This window comes from Arachis ipaensis, chromosome B03 (genome assembly GCF_000816755.2).
Source record: "Arachis ipaensis cultivar K30076 chromosome B03, Araip1.1, whole genome shotgun sequence".
Lineage (NCBI taxonomy): Eukaryota > Viridiplantae > Streptophyta > Magnoliopsida > Fabales > Fabaceae > Arachis > Arachis ipaensis.
Window position 1 is genome coordinate 81,308,417 of NC_029787.2, and position 18,275 is coordinate 81,326,691.

General features: G+C 38.5%; 1 protein-coding gene across 1 annotated transcript; it reads right to left on the bottom strand.

Moving 5' to 3' along the window:
• LOC107633324 lies at nucleotides 251–574 on the bottom strand. The gene has a single exon (XM_016336965.1). The coding sequence runs from the start codon at nucleotides 572–574 to the stop codon at nucleotides 251–253; it is 324 nt and encodes a 107-aa protein (XP_016192451.1).

Here is an 18,275-nt window from a genome sequence, read left to right on the forward strand (position 1 = left end):
TTGAAGCTGGCTTTGTGCAGGAAGTGAGAATGTGTTTTATGATGGGATTTTAGTGGAACACCAAACTTAGAATCCTTCATTCTCTCTTATATTGTTTTGGTGTGCAACACCCAACTTAGCTTCTTGTAATACAGATAAAGCTAATTGACCTTTTTATTAAGATAGCTATGAAAAGAAAACTACCTCAGGTTGGGTTGCCTCCCAACAAGCGCTCTTTTATTGTCACTAGCTTGACATCCTCTGTGTTTGGTCAGTTCAGATATTGAACTTCTTTTTCCTTGTCCCATTGCCCTCCTAAGTAAGGCTTTGCTCTATGCCCATTTGCTGTGAAGTGACTCTGTGTAGCTTCATCTAGCAGCTCAAGACTTCCATAGGGAAAAACTTTTGTTACTAGATACGGCCCTGTCCATTTGGACTTTAGCTTGCCAGGGAAGATCTTGAGCCTAGAGTTGTACAGAAGCACTTGCTGTCCTGGCTTGAATTCTTTCTTTAAGATCTTCTGGTCATGCCACCTCTTAGCTCTCTCCTTGAATATCTTAGTATTCTCATAAGCTTCCAGTCTAAACTCATCCATCTCATTTAGTTGTAGCATCCTCTTTTCTCCTGCTGCTTGAGAATCAAGGTTGAGGAGTCTAGTGGCCCAAAAAGCTCTATGTTCAAGCTCCACAGGGAGGTGACATGATTTTCCATATAATAACTGAAATGGGGACTTTCCAATGGCCGTTTTGAAAGCTGTCCTGTATGCCCAAAGTGCATCTTCTAACTTCCTGGCCCAGTCTTTCCTTGTCTTGTTTCTCGTCACTTTCCTTTGGTTTCTTGACTGCTTCTTCATTTCTCACCAGGGTCTTGCCACTCCTTAGCTGTATTGCCTTGCACTCCTCTTTTGGATTAGGAATAGTGTCACTAGGTAGTGAGCTTGATGGCCTTTCAATGGTGATCTTTTTGGAGAGTTGACCAATTTGCCTTTCCATATTCTTCAGGGAGGCTTCCTAGTTCCTTGTGGTCATCTCTTGGTTCTTCATCAATTTTTCCATTAGGAGCTCCAGGTTGGTAATTCTCTGAGAATCTTGTGAAATGAGTTGAGTGTGGGGTGTTGATGGTTGAGGGTAAGTGTTTTGGTTAGAGGCTTGGTTGTGGGATGGGTACTGGTTAGAGTTGTGGTAGGTATTTTGTGGTTTTCTGTATGTGTTTTGGTTAGAGGCCTGGTTGTTGTAGTTTGTGTTTCTCCAATTGTTTTGGGTGGAGTTTCTTTGCCATGGCTGCTGAGGTTGACTGTGGTTATCTCCCCACCTAAGGTTGGGATGATTCTTCCAAGAGGGGTTGTAGGTATCACCATATACTTCATTTGGTCCAAAATTTTGGTTGTGCATGTACTGGACTTGCTCTTGCTGTTGCTCCTCTTGAGTTTCTTCATTTTGCTCCCAAGTGGTTGATGGTTGGCTTGTGTTGACTGCTACAACTTGGAGATTATCAATCCTCTTGGCCATTTGCTCAAATTGTTGTTGAATTTGATGCTGCATCATTTTGTTTTGAGCTAAGATTGAATCCACTCCGTCCAACTCCATTACTCCTCTCCTTTGTGATGGTTGGCGTTGTCTTTGATGAGCAAAGAAGTATTGGTTGTTAGCCACCATGTCAATGAGATTTTGGGCTTCCTCTGCAGTTTTCATGAGTTGCAACGAGCCTCCGGCTGAATGATCAAGTGCCTCTTGAGCCTTTAAAGTGAGCCCTTCATAGAAGTTCTGCAGCTTGTCCCACTCAGTGAATATCTCTGGTGGACATTTCCTCAGCAGAGCCTTATATCTCTCCCATGCTTCATACAGATTTTCAGCATCCATTTATGTGAATGTCTGCACCTCAGTCTTTAACCGGATGATCCTCTGAGGGGGATAAAACTTGGCAAGAAACTTGCTCACCAAGTCATCCCAAGTGTTAATGCTTTCCTTCGGGAATGTTTCTAGCCATTGAGTGGCCTTGTAATGAGTTCCATGGTTTGTTGCACCACACTTCCTCCTTTGTTGGCCACACTTCCTATTCCTTGAACCACGCTTCTTAGGTCACGCTTTTCTTCTTTTCTTCTTTTCTTCACCTACAATTAATAAAAACAACCAATCAAAGCATCACCAAATTCACAAGGTTTACAAATCATAAAAATGCAATTAAATTTGGCCTAAACCTCATGATTTAGTATCAATTATATGGTGGTTGTTTGATTAAGAGAAGTTATGCAATTCCATTCCAAATTACTTACTTAGAGTACAAGAAAGTGTATAAAACCAAATGAAAATGAAGGAAAAGACTATGAAAAAGGGTATATGATGACTTGTCATCACACTTCGGCCTACAGAAATAACACCTCTGTAAGTGAACTTCGGCTTATAGAAATGGTGCCACTGTAAGTGAACTTCCGCTTACAGGAATAATATACACACAACACAAACACATTCAATCAAGATTAAATTCGTCAAACCCTACCTTGATTTGCTGCTTTAAATCCGGTTACTCTTTGAAGTGTTCTTAAAGCACTTTTTCCTCCTAAAACACATGAAGAACAACTTTAAAACTCTAAACCATAAACTAAAAGAACTTTAGCAGCATCTTAGGAAAGTTATCCTCACCTTAAACGTGCAGGAAATCAAAGATCCTTGGCCCACAAGTCAAGCTAAGCAAGAGATCTAAGGAAGAACATCAAGAAAATACTTGTTTAAGCATGTTTCCTTGAAAACCGAATTAAAGAGGGAGAGAGACAGCCATCTCACCTTATTTCCAGCCTTGATATGCTATATGGTTATGTAGAGGAAGAAGAGATGATCATTTTGGTGAAATCGGAGTTTTGATTTGAGTTGTATTTCAGAAGAAATCAAGCTTTGAAGATTAAGTGTTCATGAAAGTTTCTCTCTTTTCTCTCTTGTTATTTTTGGCCACCAAGTATTTTCGTGTGGATTCGTCTTGTTTCTGTGTGACCCCTAATAAGCTGATGGGGTGTTTAGCTTTGGTGATTCTAGTGGTGAATTGGGCCATGAACTTCTGTGAGATATCGTGGAAGCCAGTTATGGATCCGTTGGGGAGGGCGTTGAACCATTTGATCGCAGGGTCAGCTAAGGTTATCGAGAAGGCCTTACACCGGATCATGTTGGCGGCTCCTTCCAGGTTCATCCTGGCCTCGAAGGCCGTTAGGTGTTCCCATGGATCGTTGGTCCCGTTGATGGTGTGAAAATGAATTTCAACATCCAATCTAACCGGCAAGTGTACCGGGTCGCATCAAGTAATAATAACTCACATGAGTGAGGTCGATCCCACAGGGATTGAAGGATTGAGCAATTTTAGTTTAGTGGTTGATTTAGTCAAGCGAATCTAGTATTGGTTGAGTGTTTGTGATTAACAGAAACTAAATTGCATGAAATGTAATTGGGAAAGGGAAAATTGCAGTAAACTAAAGAGCAGGAAAATAAAGAAGCTGAATCTTAAAGAGCAAGTAAAATAAAGTGCAGAAACTTAGATTGCAAGAAATGTAAATAACAGAAGCTTAAAGTGCAAGAAATGTAAATTGCTTGAATCATAAAAGGAATTGGGGATTGGGATTGCAGAATTTGAACAAGGAACAAGTAAATGGCATTAAACATAAGAGAGAAAATTTAAGTGCAGTGGAGTAGATCTTAACAGAAAAGTAAAATGACTTGAGAATTTAAAGAACTAGAAAGCAGTGCTTAAGTTGCAGCAAATTAAAAGGGGTTGAGATCTCAGGAGTGGAAGAGACTAGATAACAAGTCTAGATCTCAAATCCTTCCTTGATCCAACAAGAGCAATTGCAAAAGAAGTAAAGAAAATTAAATTGCAGAAACAAAGTAAATGAAGAAGCACTAAACAGTAATCCAAATTCAATTATGCAGAAAGAAAACCTTGGAGGAAGCATGCGCTGGAGCTTCTCCTTGGTTTTCTTGTGATGCCTTGCTTCCTTGCTTCCTCATGGTGGTGAGTTCGAACCTTGAAGAGTGCCTTTGGCCAATTTTGGCTTATTTTCCATATGAGTAGCGCTCCACACTCTCCCTTGGGTCATGGGTTCAAACCTTGGAGTATGCATTTGCAAATCATTTTCTTTGAATTCATTGCTAAAGTCATCAGAGAGTGCTGGTGCTAAGCTGCACCAGTAAACTGTGAACCCGGTTAAACCGATTTCCTGTTTTTTAACTAAAACAGACTAGGTAACCTTATAATATCATTCAATCATCTTCTAATACTAATATAATACTAATATTATACTATTATCTCTCTTCTATCATGAATCGAGTCCGATTCGTCAAACTGAGACTACTTACGAAAATCAGAATTAAAACTCCTAACCGGTACGGTTCAAAAACTAGGTTCTTCGTGATTGCGTTATCGAGCTTGCCTCAGAAGAGTTTCTAGCTTAAGAATGACATAATGACAATGAGGATCAAGATACTTGTTGATATAGAAGAGGTGTTCCCTTTACTGATCTTTTGGAGGAATCCGTGCCTTTAGAAAAGATCTCGCGTACTCGAAAATTAGGGTTGTTACAAGGTGAGGATTAACCATTGGAAATGGTAAAGCTTGCTTTAAAAATTCGAAAATTTATGTTGCTGGCACTAAACGCCAGCTCCAGCATTTAGCGCCCCAACGTGTGATTGTCCCTGCCAATCTGGGCATTAAATGCCACCCCTGGCGCTTAACGGCTGACTTGGATCTTTTTTTTGGGACGAGGCTTGGTGCTAAACGTCCAGCTGGCGTTCAGCGCCCTAGGAGGTATGGTTTCCTTGAAAATTATGCCCATTGTGGGCGTTGGTGTTTAACGCCGGGTCCTTTCTGCCCTTCAGAGCGCTAAACGCCCTTCTTGGCGTTTAACGCCAGCTCTACCTGGGTGTTCAGCGCCAGTGCACTTGAGTGACATGCTCTCTAGGGTGTTCTGTTTCTCCTCCAGAGTCCTCCGGTCCCTGTTCTACACACTTTGCATGACTATAATCATCAGAAAACCAAGGAAAACTATGAATACTAATAATAATAAAAATCAAAGATAAAGAAAATAAACTAAAAGAAAAACCAAAGGTTACTCAGTATTGGGTTACCTCCCAACAAGCGCTTCTTTACCGTCACTAGCTTGATGGTCAGCTCTCTTAAGGAGGGGGTGATCATAAGCCCTTATCTCTTCACTTCTCACTGTGAACTTCTTTCCTGTGCTCTCATGGATTAACTCAATATGCTCAAGAGAAAGGATCCTGCTCACTGTATAAGGTAGGATTGAACTTTTAGTAAATACCACCTTCATTCCTGGTAAGAAATCTTCAGTGAGAATCTTCTTATTCCTCCAACCCTTGGGCACCTTCTTCTTGGGGTCCCCCTCCTTGGTGGATGATGCACATCTAACATCAAACTTAGGTTTGATATCAGGAAGAATGGTATTGACTCCCACCAAACGAGGTTTGAGCTGTGCACTCTGCTCTGCTTCAGCTAAGGATACTTGGAGGCTTGGATTAGAGCCTCCTTCCTCAGAGTGAGTTAATGGTTTAAAAACCTTGAATACCAAGTAATCCTCACGCATCTTCAGAACCAATTCTCCTTGTTCGACATCAATTAGAGCTCTTCCAGTGGCAAGGAATGGTCTTCCTAGGATGATAGATTCATTCTCATCCTCCCGCATGTCAAGGATGACAAAGTCTGCAGGAAAGAAAAGTTCTCCAACCTTGACCAAGACATTTTCCACTATACCATGTGTCAGTTTCAAAGCTTTGTCTGCCATTTGTAGTGCTACCCTTATTGGCTGTGCTTCTTGGATTTGTAGCATCTTCATCACAGACAATGGCATCAGACTAATGCTTGCACCAAGATCACATAGAGCTTTGTCAAAAGTGATGTTCTCATAGTACAGGGGATATGAAAGCTCCCAAGATCTGGCATCTTTCTTGGCAGCTTGCTCTGAATTATTGCACTATATTCCTTGGTTAGGACCACTGTCTCATCTCCCTTTAAGGTCTTTAATAAACCCATATTTTATGATGTATTTTGTGCTCAATTTAAGTGATTTACTCAATCCTTCACCCACTCATTCATGTAAATTGCATGGTTTTACTTTTCCTTCCTTACTTTATGATATATGTGAAAACATATTTTCTTATGCTTTAAAAATATTAATTTTTAATTATCCTTTATTACCATTCGATGCCATGATTTGTGTGTTAAGTATTTTCAGGTTTCATAGGGCATGAATGGCTTAGAGAACAAAAAGGAAACATACAAAAATGGAAGGAAAGCACAAAAATGGGGTTTTGAAGAAAAGGCAGCGACGCGAACGCATGGACGACGCGGCCGCGTGCCTAGCGCGAAAAGGCATCGACGCGCACGCGTGACTGACGCGGACGCGTGCCTTGAGCAGAACGCAAATGACGCGTATGTGTGATCGACGCGTACGCGTGACAAGAAAAACTCCCAGATGACGTGAACGCGTGACCCACGCGAATGCGTGACAAACGCCACGTACCAGAATCTGTAGAAAACGCCCCCAGCGATTTCTGGACCCTTTTTCGGCCCAATTCTGAATCCAGAAACACAGAATATAAGCCAGAGAATGGAGGAATCAAAGGGGGACAACTTATCATACATTCACAATTCAGAATTTTAGATTTAGATGTAGTTTTTAGAGAGAGAGGGTCTCTCCTCTCTCTTAGAATTTAGGATTAGGATTCCTCTTAAAGGAATTAGGATTTTCTTCTTCTCAATTTCCAGGTTTAATATTCCTTTTATTTATTTTCTCAATTTAGTTTATGAACTCTTTATGTTTGGATTGATTTTCTTTTATTAATGCAATTTGAGATATTTCAGAATTATGATTGCTTTCTTTTATTTATCTAAATAATTTAGATTTTTCCCTTTTGGCTTTGGTTGATTAATTGGTAACTCTTGAGTTGTCAAACTCATCGTGATTAATAATTGTTATCTTTGCTGATTAATTTAAATTCCTATAACTCTAGTCTTTTCTTAGGAGTTGACTAGGACTTTAGGTGTTAAATTGATTTATCCACTTGACTTACCTTCATAGTTAGAGGTTGACTTAGTGGGGAGCAAAATATAATTCTCATCACTATTGATAAGGGTAACTAGGATAGGACTTCTAATTTTTATACCGTGCCAAGAGTTTTATTAGCTATTGATTTATTAATTCTTGCAATCTATTTCTCTCATTCAAACCTTTTTCAAAAACCCAAAAATACTATTTTCCATAACCAATAATAAATCGTACTTCCCTGCAATTCCTTGAGATACGATCCGAGGTTTAAATAATTCAGTTATAAATTTTATTGGGTTTGCTTAAGTGACAACCAAAACTTTTGTACGAAAGGATTCTCTGTTGGTTTAGAAACTATACTTACAACGCGATAATATTTGTGAAAATTCTTTATCGATAGAAATCAGATCGTCAGTCTTCTTCTTAGAGAGGAAGCTCTTCATGAACTTAACATAGGAGGGCATCTGCTCCAGAATCTTAGCAAAAGAAATATTGATTTGTAACTGTCTGAAAACTTCCAAGAACTGTGAGAATCATTTTGGAGCTTTTGGGCGTGTACCTTGGTACCCTCAGTCTTTTCTGGTTTCTCTCACTCCTCAGTAACTTGTAATTCCTCCACTGTTTCTGGTTCAATTGACACTGTGACGGCCTTACACTCTTCTCTTGGATTAATCAAGTGAAGCTCTGGTCTCCTATATAAAACTGTGAGTGCTCTTGGAGAGTTCAACAACTATAGAGGATAAGTTAGGAGTGCTCTGAGACTGAATGGACGCCTGCTGTGGCTGAGAGGCTTGAAATTGATGGTTGTTAAAATTATTTTGATTGAAACTGCTATGAGAATTGTTGAAGTTCGGTTGCCTCTGAGATTGGTCTCTCCACCCAAAGTTAGGGTGATTCTTCTATCCTTGATTAAATGTCTTAGCATAGGGATTATTATTGGGATTCTGGGAGGAGTTGTCCATAAAATTAACCTGTTTAGGAGTATATTGGCCATAGTCATATGTCTCACCACTCATATCATAAGAGGTGTCTTGAGTACTAACAGCTGAAACTTGCATTCCACTCAAATGTTGTGTAATGGCACTGATTTGCTGGGACATAGCCTTATTTTGAGCAAGAATAGCATCCAGTGTATCCAACTCCATAACTCTCTTCTTCACAGAGGTCCTCTCAGAAGAGTATAAGGGGTCTTCTTCATGTGGAGTGACCCTCCTACAGAATTGTCTGAAGACATCCTTCCTGTCTCAGAGACTCCATCATAGAATATCCGCACTTGGATCCAGTCTGAGAATATATCAGGAGGACATTTCCTAAGTATCTGCTTGTACCTTTCCCAGGCTTCATAGAGAGAATTTTCCTCTCTCTGCCTGAAGGTCTGATCATCCGTCCTCAACTTAATCAGCTTCTGAGGAGGAAAGAACTTGGTTAGAAACCTATTGACCACCTTATCCCAAGTGTCCAAGCTCTCATTATGATGAGTATCAAGCCACTGCTTTGCTCCATCCTCACAGTAAATAGGAAGAGAAGTAGCTTGTAGACATCAAGGTTTACCCCATTAGTTTTCAAAGTATCACAGATCTGTAAGAAATTAGAAATAAACAGATTGGGATCTTCATGCAGGAGTCTGTGAAACTGGCAACTTTGTTGCACAAGAGAGATCAACTGAGGCTTCAGGTCAAAGTTGTTTGCAGCTATAGGGGCACAACAATGCTATTCCTATAAAAATCTGGGCTCGGAGCAGTATAAGAGCTAAGAGTCCTCCTAGGTTGCCCATTTGCGTTTGGATTAGTAAGATCAGCATTGATTGCATTGTTGTTGGGGTTACCCTCCATGGTGAACTCTTCAACTTCTTTCTGAGAGTTATCCTTGAGACTGTAAACGTCTTCTTGTAGTCTTCTCAATCTCAGGGTCAAAGTCAAAGAGGGGTTCTTTGTCCCTGTTCCTGCTCATAAACAAAAGCAAACAAAGAAAAGTGGAAATCTTTACGTCAGAGTGCAGAGAATTCCCAATGAGGTATCCTGTGTAAAAGAAATAAAATAAAATAAAATAAATAAATAATACTAGAAATTCGAAAATCAATAAGAAAAAAAAGCTACCAATTTTGAAAATAAAGGAAAGAAAATCAATTAAGAAAAACAAAATAAAATGACTAAAGGGACACCAAACTTAATTTCTAAATTAAGCAAAAAATTTAAAATAAAATTAACTAAATTTAGGAAAACTAGATAATAAAATAGAAATAAATAAAAATCAAAAGCTAAAAACACCTAATCTATGCAATCAAACAACAGTTAGTTGTCAATCACAGTCAATCCCCGGCAAGGGCACCAAAAACTTAGTCGCAGATTTCGAATGTCCACAACTGAACCGGCAAGTTAGTGTGGAATTTATAACCCACAAACTAACCGGCAAGTGCACTGGGTCGTATCAAGTAATACCTCAGGTGAGTGAGGGTCGATCCCACGAGGATTGATGGATTAAGCAACAACGATTGAGTCATTGGCTTAGTCAGACAAGCAAAAAATGGTATTTGGGTTTCAATTGCATTAAACAGTAAATTCAGAGAATTAATAAAGCAAGCAGTAAACAGGTTATGAAATATATGGAGAAAACAGTTAAGGTTTCAGAGATGTTTATTTTCTGGATTAACTTTTCTTACCAACTATTTTAATCATGCAAGATTGAATTCATGGCAAACTATATATGACTAAACCCTAATTTCTTAGACCTTTCTAGTCTCCTCTAACCTTCTTCATCCGCCAATTCCTTGGTCACTTGATTTCGATTAGAGGGTTAAGTTACCAAAACTAGTTTATGTGCCACAGAAACCCTAATTATCCAAATATAAGAGGATTATATGTCACGTATCCCGTTAAGTCCAGATAATTAGTGGTTTAGGAGAATTTGTTTTCAAGCTGTTGTTCAGGTAAATTGCTTTTCCAAGTTTTACAAGAACTCAATTAGAATAACAATCATACTTCTGTTTCACCCAGATTCATAAGATGAAGAACAAAAACAATTCTTGAAATTGAAATCAATACATGAATTAAAATAGAAAAGTAATAGTACTAATCCATAGAATAAACAAAGCTCCTAACGTTAACAGTGGAGGTTTAGTTGCTCATGGTTCAGAGAGAAAACTAAGGTTTTCTAAAACTATAAAGTACGGAATGAGGTAAGAAAGAAGAGGTGAGCCCGAAGGGCTGATTCTTTTCCCTTTTATATCTAATCCTAATTAATGTAAAATATATTTTCTAAAACTAAATAATATCTTTTTCTATTTGTAAATAAAATAAAAGTTTAAATCAAAATATAAAACAAAATCTTTGAATACTTCTTTTTATGTGGGGACCATGTCAAATACTAGTATTGGCGCCTAACTTCACATTTGTGAAGTTAGACTTTGCCATGGCCGAATGGAATTGCTGCTGGCTCCTTCATGTGGCGCTTAACTTAGTGCAAAAATCCATCCTGGCGCCTAACTTCATGATTGTGGCGCCTAACTTCTCCTTTGTTTCCCTCCTGGCACCTAACTTGAAGAATGTGGCACCTAACTTGGTCTCAAAGTCCTTTCTGGTTCCTAACTTGGGAAATCCCAAGTTAGGCGCTGCCCTGGCAGCAAGCCTTTGGAGAATTTGTGGTTCTGGCGCGTAACTTGAGAAATTCCAAGTTAGGCGCCACCTTGACCATACCAAATGGGAGGGAAGTGTATACTATTATATATCGTTGGAAAGCTCTAGAAGTTAGCTTTCCAATGCCACTAAAATCACATCAATCGGAGCTCTTTAGTTCAAGTTATATTCCTTAGAGTGCAGGGAGGTCAGGGTTGACAACATCATCCACTTTCATTCTCTTCTTCTATAAAACTCCATCAAATCCATCCGAATGCTACCTGAAATAAACAAAATTGTAAACAACTCATAGTAGCATTTATAGTGGCTAAAAAGTATTTAAATCTTGATTAAACTTAATAATTCAAATGCAAATTCACTAGGAAAAGATAAGAAAGATGTTCACGCATCACAACACCAAAATTGAATTGTTGCTTGTCCTCAAACAACCAAAACTATTGCAAACTTAGGGTGTGAACTTGCATGAGAAGTGAGTACTCAAGTAAGCCCCTGTCTCTTCTTAAAGTGGAGTTTATACACTAATAGTTTTGGCATCGCACTATCCTTTGAATCAGAGGAATGTCACTGTCATTTGGAATTAGAATCCGGATAATATTCTGAATTCTCTGGCCTTTTTACCTTGGGTTAATCCTTGGACATAGCAAATTTTCTTTCATTCTCTTTTCTTTGGTGCTTTACACCTTGAGCCTAGAGGTGACTTTAAATGCTTTGTTTCAAGCTTTACTTAACGCAAAAACACCACAAGCACTCAACTGGGGAACTCTCTTTTAGTTTTGATTTTTCTCTCAGTTACTCCCTGAGAGTGGTGCTCAAAGCCTTTGGCATACTCTATTAAATTCACTTGATCTCAACTCTTAGTGCTCTATCTTAAGGATTACTTGACACATTTACACCACAAGCATATGACTAGGAAAACAACTCTTTGAGCTTTTAATCATATTTGACCTTCCTAGTCATTGATGCTCAGAGTCTTGGACCTTGCTTTTCTTTATTTTCTTTTTACTATTTCTTTTGCTTCAAGGAATAAGCTTTTGTTTAATTCAGAGAATTTGTAATAGTTCTCTAAATTCCTATTCCTTATGCACCAACATACTTTGATTCAAATTCAACTATGCACTGTTTATATCATTGATGAGTCCATATTTTTCGGTGTATTTTGGTTTGATTTGAGTGGATTTCATCACTTAAACCCACATTTATTCATCCAAATAGCATGCTTTTGTGTTCTCTCCCTTAATTGTGCCTAAATATGAAAACATGCTATTTTGTGCTTATTTTAATCACTTTTATGCCATTCGATGACATGACCTGTTTGTTGAGTGATTTTAGATCCTAGCGGCAAGTTTGGCAAGGCAAAAGTGGAAGGAAGCATGTACAAAGGGAGAAAACATGAAGAAAACAAATGAGAAGCACACATTGGAGTGTGCGTGCGCACAAAAGCCGCAAAACCATGTGTGTGTACGCACGACAACCTGTGCATACGCACAAAAGTCGCAAAACCATGTCTGCGTACGCACGACAACCTGTGCGTACGCATAAGAAGAAAATCAGCATGTGTGCATATGGACACACCTGTGCGTCCACACACGTCCCAGGGCGTGACTCATTTATTGCAAATCACTGGGGGTGATTTCTGGCCTCCAGAGCCTAATTTTAGGGCTTTCTGAAGCTGATTGAGTACTATATTAAGGAAGGCCTCACTCCATGTGAAGGGGGGAGAAATTAGGGCTAGTTTTGCATCATGTAGTTTATTTTCTAGAGAGAAAAGCTCCCCTTTCTCTCTAGAACCTAGGATTTTTAGTTTAATTTTCTTGTAATTGCTACTTTTAATTCTTGTTTTAATCTAGTTTCTTCTACCTTTCCTTGTTCTATTGTCTTAATTTCCTTGTTTATCTTGTTAATTTCTCATTTTAGTTGTCTTTTATGTTCATGCACACTCTTGTCACTTTAATTTACATTCAATGCAATTTTATGTTTCATGTCATTTGTTGCTTTATTGAGTTGCTATCTTTATTTTCCTTGCTTAGTAGTTGTAGCATTTATTATTTCTTGTCATTTTACCATGCTTTCTTTACATACCCACCAAGTGTTTGACCAAATGCTTGGTTGGGATTTTGCTTAGTTTTTCTCACTCTTGGTTGAGAAATTGTGTGGTTTGGGTGAACTTGAGTGGTGGATGTCCATTCCACATTGTGTGAGGGTTGTTAATTAATTTGGTTTCTCTTGACTCTAAGTGACCCACTAGTGTTGACTTAGGACTTAGGGATTGAGATTAATTATGCCTAGTTGACTTATCCTCGATGTAGGGTTGACTAATTGGGATTAATTCGCACACAATTACCATGTTTATGGTCCACAACTAGGATAGAAATCCTTAATTACCCACTTCTTGCCAAGGGTCATTTCTAGCTTTCAATTTCCATTTTCATTGCCTTTACTTGCCTTCATTTAATTTCTTGCATGTTAAGTTACCTTGCATTTTAATTTCTTACCAATTGCTATCATCCAACCCCATTTCTCCCATAGCCAAAAATTATACACTTAATTGCAACTCCTAGGGAAGACGACCCGAGGTTGAATTACTCTCGGTTTAAATTAGAAATATTAAACTTTGATGTTTGGGATTTAATTTGCCGGTTTGGTCTATACTTGCAACGTAAGTTATCTTGAATGGAAAAAATCCAAACCGGTGCAAAATCTTACTCATCAAGTTTTTAGCGCCATTGTTGGGGAGTTACAATGGTGTTTGTTTTTTTTGCTATTGTGCATTTGTGAATATTGTAAATAGCTTGCTTTTTGGTTGTCTTTTGTTAGGATTGGGATCTCGGAGGACATTGGAGAAATGGCTCTCCCAATTGGTGGGAAAGTCAAGCACAAGCCACCATAGCAAGGGCTCTCCCAATTGTCTAACTTAAAGACATTAAATAAAAGTGTTTGGTAACATTGTTCTAACTCTCCTCTTCTTGTACATATTTTGACTTATTTACTTTTTGTTATGCTTGGTTAGCTTAGAATTAGTTTAATTTTGAGTTAGTTATGTTAATTTTAGTTTGGATCATGAATTTATGGGTTCTTGCATGTTTTGGTATTTGGTTTTGATTGAACTAAGGCTTGGTACCTTAGATTTTGAAAGAAAAATATTTGAAAAACAGGGCATCTGTGCATACGCACCCACCCGTGCGTGCGCACAAAATCTCTATTTTCTGCGACTTGTGCGTGCGCACCGACCTTTGCGCACGCACACGTACGATTTTGCCCTCTGTTCGCAGCGCCAGCACGCTTGTGCACGCGCATTCCCCTGTTTTCTGCGACCTGTGCCTGCGCACGTACCTGTGCGTATGCACACATGCTCTTTTAGGCACTCTTTGTGCGGACGCACAGACGTGTGCATCCGCACGCCAACTTGCTTCCCTTCTGGTGGGAGCGTTGGCACAGCCTGTGCGTATGAACCCCCCTCTTATGCTTCTGTGCGTGCGCACGCACCCATGATCCTTTCCTTAAAAAAAAAGTGTTCTGTGCATGCGCACACGCTTGTGTGCACGCACACCATCTAATCCCCTCTCTGTTCAGTGTGCTCGCAGACACTTGTGCGTCCGCTCACCCTCCATTTCTTTACCTTCTATGCGTGCGCACATCTAGGTGCATACGCACGCATCTTGATTCCCTCTCTGCTGATAGCGTTTGCACACCTGGTGCGGACGCACACCTTCCCTGATTTGCTAAGTGTGCGTACGCACACCCCTGTTTTCTCACCCTTATACTTTTTTTCTCCTCTTCTCTCTACTTCTCTTCTCTCTTCCACCCCTCTCTTCTCTTGCTTTTGCCCCCCTTTCTACTTGTTTTACTTTGTTTTGTTTGCATTTTATTTTTATTTTGGTAATTATATTTGCTTTAGTTTAGTTGTTTGACAATTAAATAAATTGCAAGTGTTTGCTTGATGATTATTGGGTTGCTTTTTGCTTGAATTTTGATTTAATGAATATGTGCACTATATATGTATCAAGTCTTTGTTTGATTGCCTAGATGAATTGCAAGTTTAATGCATGTGTTGTAGCTACCATATGTGTTAGACTCTATCATTATTTGGAAACTTAATTATGAATTGTGCACTTTCACTTTAGTGAATTGAATGGAAATACTTACTCATCATGCTCTTTAAGTGAATATAATCACATAACAAGGTATTTGTTCCTTGTTAATTGATGCCAAGGCATCTTAGGCTAGTTTCACTAGCATTTTTCTGTTATTTTTAGTTGTTTTATGCATTTTCTTGAGCCTTAAGTAATCATTTGGGCCAAATAGTCATGCTTGTCTTAAATCATTCAAACATGAAGATTTTGATGCAAATTCCATGAGTTTTTAGTTATATTCCTTGAATGCTATGAATGAAAGATTTCTCATGAAATTTTGCAAGACTTTGATGCAGTTGTTTGGATGATTTCAGGGAAGAAGAGGCTAGGCAAGGAAGCAACAAAATCAATAAAGGAAGCTTGAATATCACATGTGGAGTTTAAGTTCCAGTTTAAGCTTAAACTGGAGCTTAAACGTGTTATATGGAACAGCTTGACCATGCCTTCTTCAAACATAAATAACTTGAGCTACAAAACTCCAAATGAGATGATTCAAAATGCATTGGAAAGAAGACATCTAGAGCTTTCCAAGCATATATGGCATGCATGGTGGATACTAAAAATTGAGGGAGAAAACGGCCCCGTAATGTGCATAGAAGAGCATAGTACCAACATGCAATCAGGCCAGCTGACCTCCTCACCTTCCATGGAGTATAACTCGAGTTGTAGAACTCCAAATGATGCGCTTCCAGTTGCATTGGAAAGTAGACATCCAGAGCTTTCCAACGATGTATAAAAGTATGGGGTGGACAATGCAACTGAGCTCCCAAAATTGGCATTTTCGAGCACGTTTAAGTGACTTAAACGTTGGCTTAAACGCTGTCAAACCAACCAGCAACCTTGTCACCTTCAATCAAGCATAACTTGAGCTATAGAGATCCAATTGAGGTGCTTCTAGTTGCGTCAGAAAGCTGACATCCATAGCTTTCCAACGAGGTATAATAGTCTATATTTGGCATCAAATTGGCAAGGTTGACAAGAGAACAAAGTGACGACTCAAGAAAGGGGGGTGCAACGTTTGAGTGTAGTTTAATGGATCATTATCCTTTTTGGATCAATTATGTCACTCTACCCTTCAAGCAAGCAAGGCCCATCAACAACACCAAATCAAGGCCACAAGAATCATCTAGAATAGTTTATTTTCATTTGATTGTAATTTGCTTTGAATTTCATTTTCATTTTGTAATTTAGGGAGCCTATTTAAAGGCCTTAGTTTCTGCATTTGAACGGACTGGATGGAAGGGGAATCCAGCCCCTGAGGGGGACTTTTACTTTTTTTACACGGGGAACTTTGGATGATTTTCTTTTAGTTTTGTAATTGAATTCAGAGCTATGACTCACTAAACCCCTTTCATTGGGTTAGGGAGCTCTATTGTAATTCAATGAATCAATAATAGTTTTATCTTCTTCTTCAATCTTTTCTCTTGAATTTTGTTAGAAAGCTTCTCGATCTAATTCCATTGGGTAGTTGTCTTGGGAAAGAAACTACCCATAATTGGAATCCTTCGGAACCTTGGGAAAGGAATGGAGGATTCATGCTAGAGAAGCTTTCTCACAGTGAATTGGATTGGGGTTTGGATGGATATTGTGACATGTAATCCTACCAAATTGTGGTTCATGAAACTGTGTGGTATAATCAGTGATCGAGCATCATCTCTTCTTATGAACATTTAAACCAAGGGATTGGGAATTTGTTTGTTTTTAGAGAGAATTGGTGAGCCAAGGGATTGGGATCCAATCATATAAGATTGCCAAGCAAAATTCAATGAACGCATTGCTTGAGGAAGAGATAAACGTGTTTTGATTCGGAGATCTCAATATCTCCTGACACCCAATGAATCCCCCATTTCTGATTTACCACTTTCTCTTTACATTCTGCAATTAAATTCATGCAATCACCCCATCCCTTTTAATTTCAGCAATTTAGATTCTCGCTCTTTAATTCATGCAATTTTACATTCCGCAATTCTCATCTAAATCTTGATTCCGCTCAACTAGAACATACTTCTAATCCGAATTGCTCACTCAACCAATCCTTGTGGGATTCGACCTCACTCTATTGTGAGTTTTTACTTGACGATAACCGGTGCACTTGCCGGAAGGAATTTTGCCGATCGTGCAATTTCCTAAATCGTAGCATATCAAGTTTATGCACTCTATTGTTAATGCCTTGCATTTTTTTTGAGTCGACTTGACTTGATTCCTACCAAGACTTGTCACTTTTTGTAACAAGCACCTTATACATGTGATTATTTCATTATTCCTAAGGATGAATAAGCAGTCCATTTTCATCATTGGATTGGTTATTGTTAATTGTGCCATTTTAAGTTAATTTTGAGCTTTCACTTGCACAACTTTAATATCCGACTTCTTACATATTCAATTCACTTTAGTTGTGGTTGCCTAGGGTTATTTGTGCCTTCACTCTTGCTTATGATTTACTTGCAACCTAGGCCACTTAATTGAGAAATCAACCCGGAGCCCCGGTGCCCACTAGCTGAAGGTGGAGCCTCACATCTCTTCACCCCCGGATTGAGTGCATGCACGGAGGACCGTGCAATGTTTAAGTGTGGGGGAGGAACCGCAATTTTGGGGCGTAAATTTCTTTCTCTCAACACTTTGCATTATTTCTAGTTTTTAATAGTTATGTTTTTGTGAATATTTGTTAGTATTTTATTACATTGTGCTTTGCTTAGTTGATTTTATATATCTTAGCTTGCTTATAGTTTTATTTGCATGTTGCCTAGTATAGAAAATAAGTTTGGTAAAACAACAAAGAATTTTCAAGAAATCCCTTTTTAGGGCATTCCATTGATTAGATTTGAAACTTGTTTTTGAGCTTTCTTGAAGTATTTTTAAGGAACATAGAAAAGAGCTTGAGCAAATTACCTAGTGAGATTTGAGCTTCAATTGGGTGGTTGCATATTTTCAATCACAAATTTTGTTCTTGTGTGTTATAAACTCCTTTTATGATTGTAATCTTAGATTTACTTTAATCTTTATGTTCTATATTTATTGTTTTGAATTCATTTAGTATGATTGAGGCCATCTTTGATTAAACTCACTAGCCCATATGGCCAACCCTTACATCTACCTTTGTAACCACTTTTGAGCCTTGGTAATTCCCCTTTGTTCTTATTATAAGCACATCATTTGTCCTAAGTGAAAAACCATTAATGTCCTTGAATTGTATCTTTCATTAGCTTGGGTTTGAGTGTGTGTGTCAATCAAGTATGGGAAAATTTATGGAAAACATTGGTAGAATGTTAGTTTGGGTGTTTATTGAAAATTTAGAAAAATGGGTAATCACTCATGCAGTCATCATTTAAAACATATGCATCTTCTTTGTGATAAAAAAAGAAAAGAAAAGAAAAAGAAATGATAATAAGAATGTAAATAAAGGATGCATATGTGTGTGAATTGAAAAAGAAGGATGCATGAGTGAACATGAAAAATGGATAAATGGGTAGTTAGGTTATTTTGTCATGTATATAG

Bases quoted from the DNA above. Each gene is read 5' to 3' on its own strand.
- LOC107633324 (XM_016336965.1), bottom strand. From the start codon at position 574: ATGGATGAGTTTAGACTGGAAGCTTATGAGAATACTAAGATATTCAAG.